This window comes from Pundamilia nyererei, unplaced genomic scaffold (assembly GCF_000239375.1).
Source record: "Pundamilia nyererei isolate P.nyererei 1_Seehausen unplaced genomic scaffold, PunNye1.0 scaffold00034, whole genome shotgun sequence".
Classification (NCBI taxonomy): Eukaryota; Metazoa; Chordata; class Actinopteri; order Cichliformes; family Cichlidae; genus Pundamilia; species Pundamilia nyererei.
The window spans coordinates 759,841-771,814 of NW_005187435.1; the positions used below are offsets into that span (position 1 = coordinate 759,841).

The window sequence follows — 11,974 nt, forward strand, 5'->3', positions numbered from 1 at the left end:
TGTCATACCACAGAGATGTTTGGAGACCACGTTGGTCAAAGATTTAAGGAACTTTTTCTTCTGTATGTACAGAAGGTGTTTGTAAAACCAGGCATAATTCACATGTTCATGTAACAAATATTTCCTATGGAAAGAATGAAACAAGCTCCTCTTTCATGTTAAGAAAGAACATTTGACATTCTTGTTCCAATTTGCATTTACTGCTGATATTTACTAGCAGTGTATGTAAAAATGTGCATCACATTGTGGTGACTTATGTTGAAATGAAGTTTATTACTTCTTGAATTTTATCATGTTGATAACACACGATTGCTCAAATGTTGCTGAGATGTTTCTTCTAAACTAATTTTAATCTTTGTGATTATTCTGCATTGTTCTGTTATCAGAGCCAGATTTATTTTTGTCCTTTGTTTAAGAGGATTATATACCTGACACTGTAAAGTCAGTGGATTTGGTTCATCTACTCATATCACTTTGTGATTGTTTTAATGTGATTTGTTGTAGAATCCCTTTGTTCTTTGTCTTTGTTATAAAGTGCAGTTTGTGCTTATTCCAAAGTGTATTTTATGAAAATGTCACATGCAGATTCATGTCATAATGTTTGTGTCTTTTGTAAAGATGATTGGTCCCCCACTCATTTTGAGTGCAGTGTCTTGGTGATGTTACCAAGTTATTGTTGTGATGCATCATCATTTATCTTACTCTCATATATAAACTTGACACTCTGTTTATCTTAATAAACAACCACTGAAAGGACATCAAAGTGTTTCTGTTATCGTTTCATTCTATGCTACGCATATATGTCTTGTAGTTATAGTGGATCACTCATCTAGGCATCCTATACATTTATTGGGCCAATATCACTATATATTGTAAAAACAGCAAAGCTCACACCAGGACTATGGTGTAGTAGGGTGACAGGTGAGGGCTTCATGATCATATCTGGAGCCTTATTCTAATCCAAATGTCACAGAAATTAAAATGACAATAATATTCAAATCAAATTAAAATATCTGATGAGTTATAACTCATATGGGACTTTTTGTATATGCAATAGCTTGATTGAAATAGTCCGATAAGTAATGATATGTGTGTCATGTTTTCCTTAAGCAGTCACCATTTTTGGAGCAGTCGTTACTTGGAGGCTAAAACTTTCATGATAACTATTGTCTCTTCACATGATGGGTAAGGGGACACACTCCTATTGTTGTTCCAGTGACACTGTGAAAGGACAGAATGTGGGAAACCAGAAGAAACTCACTCACAGAGCCCCAGCGGGACAACAGATGCTGACCTCTGTCCTGAGGAGAAACATGTCGAAAGGTAGTATGATGGAATGAAAACTGATCATGGAAAACAACAACACATTTGTATGGGATTAGATACTTTTAACATACCATGAAATAAAATAACATGAAAATATTTGCTGATCTCCAAAGTTTTATAGCACTTAAGAAATAATGTAGTTGTAATTTAATGGAGGAATTTATGAAATTACAATATCTATAAACATTTTTATGATCGTAACTTTAAAGTGTTTGTGATTTTTTTTTACCCCCAAACTGTGACCTGCTGTTTTAATCTATAATACATATATTTACCAGAATTCACACAGATCCATACATATTGTACATGTAGAATAAAATTACATCTTGAGGAGCCTTTTTCTTCTCCAGGACCAAAGAGAAGGAGGGTCACAGTTCAAGTTGATTTGCATTCTTAACCACACGGGTTTCTGACTATTGTCCAGAGGGATTTGGCACACTTCAGGAAACAGCTGCCGTGACCTTCTCCTGCATTTCAGAACATGAGATTTGGAGCTTGTGAAAACATGAAAGTTTCATGATGGGCAATTTTCAAACTTTGTCCAACTGTAAACTGAAATAGTGGATCATGGATTGTATATTACTGGATAAGGTAAATATGATCGACTTTTGAAATTTGAGTAAATTTTGAGTCAACCAATCATGTTGTTTCCCTCCAGATGGTTGTTGACGTCAGGCTCTGTCTCTGTTGGAGCACACGACCACCGACCACCACAAAAGCTCCTTTCAAAGACCTTTGTAGTGCACTGACCACATCATTCAGCACTGAGTGTGGGAAAGTGAGGACAACTATCTGCTCACACCAACCACAAACTGAAAAGCAAAAAACACACCTGCTACATCTGGACATCACAAAAAAAAGATAAATCAATTTTATATGTTATAAAAAGTAATATTGTTTATTAGTTTCCTCGCAGAACTATCTCAGTGATTTTTTTATTTAATCTTTAAACATTCTCTACAACACTTTAGAAATTTGGTCACTTTGCCACATGAGTTGAACTTCATGTCAGAAGGAAGAGATCAGATCTGACATTAAATGATTTTTCCATAGAAAAACACACAGACCATCTGATGTCTGATTGAGTTTGTGTGAGAACCAAAAATGTTACTTTCAGGATAATCAATGACACTAAGTGGGTGTCAGGTGAGACATGAAAAGTATCTTAATCAGAGAAACAGTTTGATTTGAAAAGCGTGTGCCGAGTCAAAGTCACTGATCTCAGCATCAGGCAGCAGATGTATCCTCTACAGGGTCACCACTTTCTCAGATTCACACAGAGCTTTTCTTTTACGCTGACACACCCACCCAAAAGTGCTCCACTCGTTCCCCTGGGATGTATCAATGTGGCGGGCAAGATTTCTTTTCTCTAATTGACAGCTCTGTGATTGGTCAAAACTGTGAGAAACTCCAGTCAGACCAAGACCCACACATTCATATGGAGATGTGGGAGTATAAATAGGAGGGATGAAGGCAGCAGTGATCAGAGTCTCTCTACAGAGACCTCTACAGCACAGAGATCCAGCCATGGCAGCTACAGTCTCTCCAGTAATGACTAATTCTCAAGACCATGTGATGTGATCATCTCTCTTTGAATCATGAGGTAAATTGGAGATCAGATCAGAATGTCATTCATTATTCATGAAAGATTTTGTTTGATAACAATAAAACTATGCACCAGAACTGTTTTATTAATGACTTTGTTCTTCTTCTTGCAGCTCAGAAAGCCTCTGGTGGAGAAGATCAGCAGAGAGAGAATCAACAGCAGTATTGAACAGCTCAAGTCTCTTCCAGGTCCTGAGCCCCTCAAACAGCAGCCAGACTCCAAACTGGAGAAGCCAGACGTCCTGGAGATGACCGTTTGCTACCTGAGAAGACTGCAGCAGCAGCATCAAACCGCAGAATCAGTTCTTGAACAGAGCTATTCCAGGTGTGCCCAAGAGATGGTCAACTTCCTGTCAAAGGTGGAGGTGAAGACTCAGTCCCAGAGAAACCTGCTGAACCACATCAAGCAGCTGCACACTTCCTCTGATAAAACCCTGAGTGAGGCTGACTTCTCTCCTCTGAGCTACACAGTCCAGACCAGCATCACCAAAGACAACACACTCACCAGCTCCCTCTGGAGGCCGTGGTAGAAACCTGCAGTCTTCAGTCAGCCTTACTAACTTCAATGATCATATTGGTCAAAGAATTCAGAGCCGCATTCTTCTGTAATTTAGAGATTTTTAAGATTTTTCCTGTTGTTCATACAGAACAGTTTACTTTGTTTTGTTTTTAGTGGAAAAAAATTTTTCCTGAGGAAATCAAAGAAACAATATATTTTGTTTTTTTGAAACAACATATCTTGTCATGCACATTGCATGAATGAAATCTGATTGCATCTGCAATTATTAATATTACCTGCTCTTCAGGTACTGATGATGTTATATTAACATTTGTTATCTTTAGTTTGTTATTGACCCAAACAATAACTTTTGACTAAAGAAAGAAGGCATCATGTCAACATGAAAACTTTCTTCTGTATGTACAGATGTTTTCTTAACCTGTTATTCTGCTTTTTCATGTAAAAAAAAAAAAAAAAAAGAACTAGAAAAAATAATTCCTATGGGAATGACACAATGTCAGATTATTTTTCATTTTTAGAATCATTGGTGTATCAATTAAATGCATTTAAGTTGATAAATATACTGTATAGACAGTGGATTGACTTATTTGGATCACTTTGTGATTGTTTTAAGATAATGCCTTTTGGAGCATGTTTTATGAAAGTCTGATATGAAGATTCACATCATACTGTTGGTGTCTTTAGTAAAGATGACTGATCCTCCACTCATTTTGAGTATGGTGTCTGTTGTTACCAGGCTGTTGTGATGTATCATCACCTCTATCTACCTCCCGTTGGAGACTTTATAAAATGTTAATACCGAGTGTGTCTTAATAAAGAAATATTGTGATCATACAAGGTTTTGTTCATTTGTCAATCCATAATTCAATCAAAAAGTGGAAATTCACAACTAGAAGAGGAATTCATTTAAATATAAAAATTCAAATATAAATATTTTGTGGTTTTTTTTCTTGAGCTTCAAATATCAACAAATTATTGGCCACCACTTTGGAGCAGTCCCCAGGCCATGGGAGGGCCAAAACTTCAACGATAACTATTGTTTTTTAATGTTATGGGTAAGGAGACACGCTTCCATTGTTCTTCCTGTGAAAGCAGTGAAAGGACGCAGTGTGGGAAACCAGAAGAGACTCACTCACAGAGTCCCAGTGGGGACAATGAATGTTGATCTTTGTCCTCGGTAGACAGAGAGTGAAATGGAATATAGTGGCATAATGCTGCAAACTGATCATGTTAAACATACAGGTGTTAAGATACTTAACATGCAAATATTTATTCTTATTAATAAGCGTCCAAAATGAATGTACATAAAATATGTCACTAACATCCTTTCAGCGGTGGATTGTTGGCACACTTTAGAACCAAATTAGGCTGTGAGTCCTTAATTATCGATCACTAGTTGGTTATGTGCAATCCAAAATTTCTCCATTAAGTGTAATAGTTAGGTGCAGATTGTTTTAGTTATAAACAACTGATTTGGTTTTGACAGTAATTTTTATCAGGCCTGGTCATGCCAACCAATCATGTACTTTCCCTCCAGATGGTTAGTGACGTCACACAGTTTCAGTCAAAGCACAGCCAAACCTTTATATAATGTCTTTTCAGGGTCCTTTTGTCGTGCACTGACCACATGATTCAATACTGAGTGTGGGAAACTGAGAGCAGCTACAAACCAGAGACAGAGGACACACATGTGACATGGACAAGATGACTTCGTCCAGCACAAAAACTGTGTATTTTTCCTACTAGCAATTTTCAGCACTTACAGTCAATTCAAAGAGAGAGAAAAAGTTTAAAAATAACATACAGAGAAGTCCAATTCCAAAAAACATTTCATGATCACATAGTATTCTCATAGTTTGGCAGAATATATACGGTGTGAACTTGTCGCTACAAAGTCATGAATTGGTGCTCATAACTTTGTAAACATCTACCTTGCTTTATGTGAAACACAATCTGTTTGTGTCTTTTATAAAGACAGCTGTTTCTCTGTTCAGTACAGTGAGTAGACATGTTTTTTTTTGTTGACGTTTAACATAAATATTTAAAAAAAAAAACATGCCAATTTATATAAATGTATAAATTTATATAAATTCATCTTTAAACCAGGCTATCAATTTTCAAGAAATTTAACAGACAATCAAACTACACATGTTTTATTTAACTAAATTATCAAAGTCTGGAGCAATATAATCGAAACTCATTTAATGAAGCTGAATTATTCGTTTTGTGTCACTGTATTTAATTGAACAACATTAAGCCATCAAACCAATTCATGTTTTTGTGCATTCGTGCATGTTTTCATATTTTTTTAAATGTAACTTTAAACACATCCCTTTTTAAGGACGTCAGACAATGTATCTAATGTGTTGTATAATGAGGCACACTTCTATTGTTCTTCCAGTGAAAGCAGTGAAAGGGAATTGTGTGGGAAACCAGGCAAAACTCACTCACATAGCTGCTGTGGGACAATAGATCCAGACCTTTGCCCTGACAGATTAACAAGGAATCAGGAGTCTAAACCCCCCTCAAATTACAAAATCACACAGGCCATCATACTTTTTCTTTTTCTAACTAAAAGAATAACAGCTGAAGTCCAAGTTACAGTATATTGCTTATGATATCTGGCTTTCCAAAAGGAAACAATTCCTTTATCATTACAAACAATAGTTTAAATAAACAATGCTTGATCAAACTCAAAATGTGTTATAGATGTATATCATGGGGTTCAAGAAATGCATTCAAGGCTTAATGGGCAATTATTTGCTGAGAAGCCCATCCACTGTGTAGCACCTGCACGTGTGCAGTCCATTAATGAAAGTCTATTTGTAGGCAGGCACCTGCTAATTTTGGAGGACTGTGGCAAAAGCACCAGCAGCTTTTTATTACTGCAAAGGGATTTGGCAGACTTCAGCAATCCCCATGAACATCACAGTGATTGCAACCTGAAAATATGATGTGAAACTACTCTGATTATGGCAAATTTTCACCACAATTTCAAATTTTACTACCACTCAGAGCCAGCCAATGGGATCCTTTCCCTCCAGATGGTTGGTGATGCAATGCTTTCTTTCTACAGCAACACACGGGCAGCATCTGCCACTAAAGTCTCTTTGTGGCTCACTGACAACAGCACAGGGAGTGAGTGTGGGAAACCCAGATCAACGTGTTACTCCCATTGACTAAAAGGCACATGTCACTGACACAAGAACAACAGCACAATTATTGCCTTGAGTACTTGAGTAAAGCAATAAACTACAGCAAACCAATCAGAAAACTAAAACAGCCCACAATACCAAACTGATAAACTGTCAACATGTTAGTAAACATAACTTGTTATCCTGCATAAAAATTAAGCATTTCATTAAAACTGAATGATGTTCAGTTGACTATTTATTTTAAAAAAGATGCATTAAAGGTTTGGGTTTAGAAATTATCAAACAAATTGAGACCAAAAAATCAAAGTAAGTTTTACTTTATATGTGGTTCATTAATTAGATCGTTAATAGATCATTAAGCTGGGATGATGAGTCATAGTTTTCTTTACAGGGTTTCTATTTTCTGAGATTCAATTTGAGCTCTGAGAGTACTTCTCAACCAGAGTCCATCACCTGATCTCTATCCACTGTTTCCTGGGCAATAACAGGAGCATGATGCCACTGATTGGCTCAGACTGGAAAAACTCAAGCAGGGAAAGATCCAAACATTCATATAGAGATGGTGAAGTATAAGGATATGGGAGGGATATCAGGTTCTGTCCACTGAGACCTTTACAGCACAGAGATCCACCTACATCCCTACTGCAATGATCGCTTATCAGGAGAAAGTGATCCCAACTCATTAGGTAAATCACAAATTGACGCAATTGTCAAAAACTTGTAATAAATTAGATACATTTTTACTAAAACAAAATTCTTGAATTTTTTTAAAATGTATTTTCTACTTTCTGCAGCTGGGAAAGCCTCTTGTGGAGAAGTTGTGCAAAGACAGAATTAAGTCCTGCGTTGAGCAGCTGAAATTTATCCTGGATCCAGAGCTCCTCAAACAGCAGCCGGACTCCAAACTGGAGAAAGCAGAAATCCTGGAGATGACTGTTTGCTTCCTGACAAAGCTACAGCAGAGCAAATAGCAGAGCTGATAGCAGAGAAGCCTGCTGACCCACTGCTGAACCAGCTGCTCTGGCGCTCTGACAAGAACCTGACAGAGGCTGACTTTCTCCTCTGAGCTCCACCAGCATCACCAAAAACTAATGTTCAAACAACAGCGCCCTCTGGCGGTCAATGATAAAAGCAGCGAATAGTCAACAACCAGAATAAACTTGTCTGCAGAGCCCTTCTGGACCATCAGATACAGACCTTTGCCCTGAACGAACAGAGCTTAAAACGTCTGTTATTTTACAACAATCAGTTTAACATCAAGCCTTTGATTAAAACTGTTACTCTAGTTTTTTATATATCACACCACTATTTTGTTCAGTAAACTGTTTCATTTCCAGAGTTTGAGATAGATCTTTATTTTTGGGGTCAAACTAACTAAAATAATTTAGCAATATATTACAGTAATTTAAAAATTCAGTTACAACATTTTTTTTAATGGCACAGCTGTAGTGGACCCGTTGTTGTTAAATTTGTTTTAACTACAAAGGTTCATGAGCTCATAGTAAGCACAGCGGGTTAGAGTAAAGTTGAAGTGAGGTTAAGCATTACAAGATGAAGCTGTATCCTGTTACATTTAAGACTATGTGAGGTTTAAGTTAAGGGGAAACAACTTCAGTTTCTAAATAATCTAGTTCCACCCACAGGCTGCAGCTGTACATATTTTTTTTCAGCTGCTGCAAAATCTGACCTTTTTGTTGTTCATGTAAACTCTGAGTGACAAAAAGTTGAAGGCCATCCAATACTGTTAATATTTTTGCTTAAGTTATTTATGTCAATTATGACAGGGCATGACACTCAGTTTTATTTTTACATAGGTAAATATTTTTAAAGATGATTCTATGGGAGAATTTTCAACCTGCAACAGGGCACAAGAGTTATTTTTTATCATTATTATTATTATTATTTATTTATTTATGGTTAAGTGAATACTCTGGAGAAAAGAGTAGGACACATTCACCCCACCAGTTGTGAATTATCCACCAGAAGCACTGGACACACTTCATGAAACTGCCACCACCATCCCCCACCCCCAGGACCCTAAGAGGTGAGATTTTGATGTAGTTGATGGTCAGTAATCAGTAATCATGATTAGCATTAGAGGTATAAAATGTGTAGCTGATTGCAAACTGAAAATAATACTTTCCAAATTGTGGTACCCTAATTTGATTACTTTAAGAATGTTTTTTTTTTTTATTATAAATTTTAATTTTAACAACTGTCCAAGGCAGCCAATGGGATTCTTTCCCTCCAGGTGGTTGGTGATGTAACCTCACGTTTCTATAACAACCCACAGCATCTGCAACAGAAGTTCTTTTGTGGTTCATTGACAATAACACGGGTGTGGGAAACTGAAATTAAATTGCTACTCATGCTCACTATATGGCACGTGTCAAAAGACATGACTGCATCTGGTCGGCTACATGATTATTTTCTAGAGACATTATGATTTAATTAAATGGTACAACACCAAAATATATTCTTGCATTTGTAAAATATATATATAAAACAAAATTTGCAACTCTTTATACAATAGTATAAATGAAATTATCAGTTAAAATCAAATTGATGTTTACAGTTTCCCTTAATATTAATCTCATTATAAACAACACATGCGAAATAAACCATTAATCCCATTATTTTATTTTTACCCATAATTTTTACATTAAAACATGAATGTTTTTCCCTGACATGTGATGGGATAATCAGCGTGTGCTCGGTCAAAACCATTGATCCCAGTATCAGGCAGCAGATCTCCTTTCCCTACAGGGTCACCACTTTCCCATAATCACACAGAGATCTGTTACACTCCCTTCGTTTACCCACAGTCTTCCACCTGTTCCCCTGAGACCTCACTATTATCCCCCAGGCATTAACGGCAGCATGCTGCTGGCTCCACATGGCTTATTGTCTCGCAGAGCACTCTGATTGGCTCAGACTGTGGGAAACCTCAACCAGACTAAGACCCACACATTCATATGGAGATGCTGGAGTATAAATGGGAGGGATGAAACCAGTAGAGATCAGATTCTCTCTACAGAGATCTCCACAGCACAGAGATCCAGGCATGGCACCTAAAATCCCTGCAGCAATTAACAGTTCTGAGGAGCATCTGACTCTGACTCACAAGGTAAATCAAAAATTTGTGGAATTTGTTTTCTATAAAATTTTATCAATTATATTTTCTTGTTAACACAAAACTCCCGAACAAATTTATTAATTGCATTATTCTTCTTTGCAGCTCAGAAAGCCTCTGGTGGAGAAGTTACGCAGAGAGCGAATCAACACCTGCATTGAGCAGCTCAAGTCTCTCCTGGGTCCAGAGTTCCTCAAACAGCAGCCAGACTCCAAACTGGAGAAAGCAGACATCCTGGAGATGACCGTTTGCTTCCTGACACAGCTACAGCAGCAGAGAAACCTGCTGACGCACTGCAACAAGCTGCAGACTGCCTCTGATAAGAAGCTGAAAGAGGCTGACTTCTCTCCTCTGAGCTCCACAGTCCAGAACATGATCACCAAAAATAAATGTCCGATCAACAGCGCTCTCTGGAGGCCATGGTAGACACAACAAACTGGAGTTAATACCAAGAAAAAAAGAGACCATATTGGTCAAACGTGACAGGACTGAATTATTTGAACTTTCTGTGTTCTTCTGTGTGTGCAAGACGACATTTCCTGAGGAAATGACAGCAATAGAGCCTTTCGTGTTAAGGAAGAAAATATCTTGTCATGCATGTAGCATGAATGAAATCTGATTGCATCAGCGATTATTATCAATGCCTAATGTACGTGTTATGGTAACATAGTTGTATATATAGTACTATAGTTTTTGTCTGTTTTTTTTCTGTGCAGGATGACATTTCCTGAGGAAATGTCATCTTGCACATTAAGAAAGAAAACCTCATGTCATGCATGTTGCATGAACCAAATGTAGTATTTTGTTTGTTGGTTTTTGACCCTTGTGATCTAAGATTGAAATGTCCTTTTTCTGGACTGATTGTAAAATTAAACTTGACCCCCATTTAATATCAAAACAGATCTGTTCTAAGATCCAGTTGTTTATCCTTTTAATTATAAAAGGCTTGATATGACCATTTTAACCCCTACTTCACTGAGGATTAAACAGTATATTATTTGTACCTTTTGACAAACACTGATCACTTTGTGATTACTGAAAGCCAATCTGTTTTAAGATTAATATTTTATGTTTCACACTGTCAGCTTTTTTGTGACAGGTGTTTTTTTTTTCTTTTGGGAACGTAAATGTGATCTGTTTGAAGGTCAATATTAATAGTTTTCATATTGATTAATGTGTTCTTAAATGCTGTAAATATTTTGTCTTTCACAAAGACGGTGTCCCTTCACTCTCTCTGAGCACAGTGTGCCTTGTAGAAATCTACAAGTGGTCGTTGTGATGTGTCATCACTTCCTGTTTAAAGCATTTATGTTTTATGTGGCTCTTGTTAAATAAACAAACACTGCCAAGTGAAAACTGTATTTCCATGTTGTTGTTTGTTGTGGTTTTCATAAGTAATGGCAAAGATGTACTCCATTCACTTCCAATTTAGGTCAATTTAAGGGGTGTTTATCACAGATCTTTGTTTAATTTACATATCCAATTAAAAATGCTGCAGTCTAAAAACTATTTAGGTTAGAGCATACAAAAGAAAAACAAGGTTCAATTCTTTTTTTAATGAGGGGAACTTTCTGGATATTTGGGTTTTTAAAACAAAAATAAAAGACACTTTTTAGACACTGCTACTTTGATAAAATTAAGTGTTTCTGGTGTGTCTAAAGTAAAAGCTCTCACTTCCATGAAACCGTCACAAATGAAATCTAATGACATGCAGACTAAGACACACTTCTATTGTTCCTGTAGTGAAAGCACTGAAAGGACGGACTGTGGGAAACCAGAAGAAACTCACTCACAGAGCCTCAGAGGAACAATAGATCCAGACCTTTGCCCTGAAGTGACAGGGGATAAAAGGGAGCCTGACTCCCTATTTCTAATCGTTTTGTTGTTGTCTTTTTGGCCATGATTTTGTCCATTCCTTACATAAAACAGTAACACCATTTTTTAAAATTGTCATTTCTTATTGTTAATCTCTATTTTAACAAGAGATCTTCGAAAGTGTCTTGTGTGGATTTAAATTAAAGACACGAATGAAAGAATAATTTTGTTATTGACAGTGCAAACTGCTCAACGTGTCACACATTCAACCGTTGTTAATTTTTTGGGGTCTAAAATCTATTCGTCATAACGCCTATTGTAAGTTCAAGCCCAAATGAAGAAGCTCCCTGTCACAGATGGTTTCATAAGTATTTGTGGATCCAAGTTAAACTGAACAAACTAGAGGTCTTTAATTAAAAG

At 36.7% G+C, this 11,974-nt stretch overlaps 2 protein-coding genes across 2 annotated transcripts in view; both read left to right on the top strand.

Annotated features, from left to right (window-relative positions):
- Positions 1-3,521, top strand: part of LOC102198220 (transcription factor HES-5-like) — a 19,708-nt gene extending 16,187 nt beyond the window's left edge. The window contains exon 2 of the mRNA XM_013909964.1: positions 3,045-3,521. Coding sequence (XP_013765418.1) covers positions 3,045-3,461 — 417 coding nt within the window. The 3' untranslated portion in view covers positions 3,462-3,521. The remainder of the gene's footprint in view (positions 1-3,044) is intronic.
- A 6,126-nt stretch (positions 3,522-9,647) lies between these two features.
- Positions 9,648-10,776, top strand: LOC102196901 (transcription factor HES-2-like). The gene is made up of 2 exons (XM_005729658.1): positions 9,648-9,733; positions 9,845-10,776. Exons 1-2 carry the CDS (start codon positions 9,671-9,673, stop codon positions 10,163-10,165), a joined length of 384 nt encoding a protein of 127 aa, XP_005729715.1. The 5' UTR covers positions 9,648-9,670; the 3' UTR covers positions 10,166-10,776.
- The last annotated feature ends 1,198 nt before the right edge of the window (positions 10,777-11,974 follow it).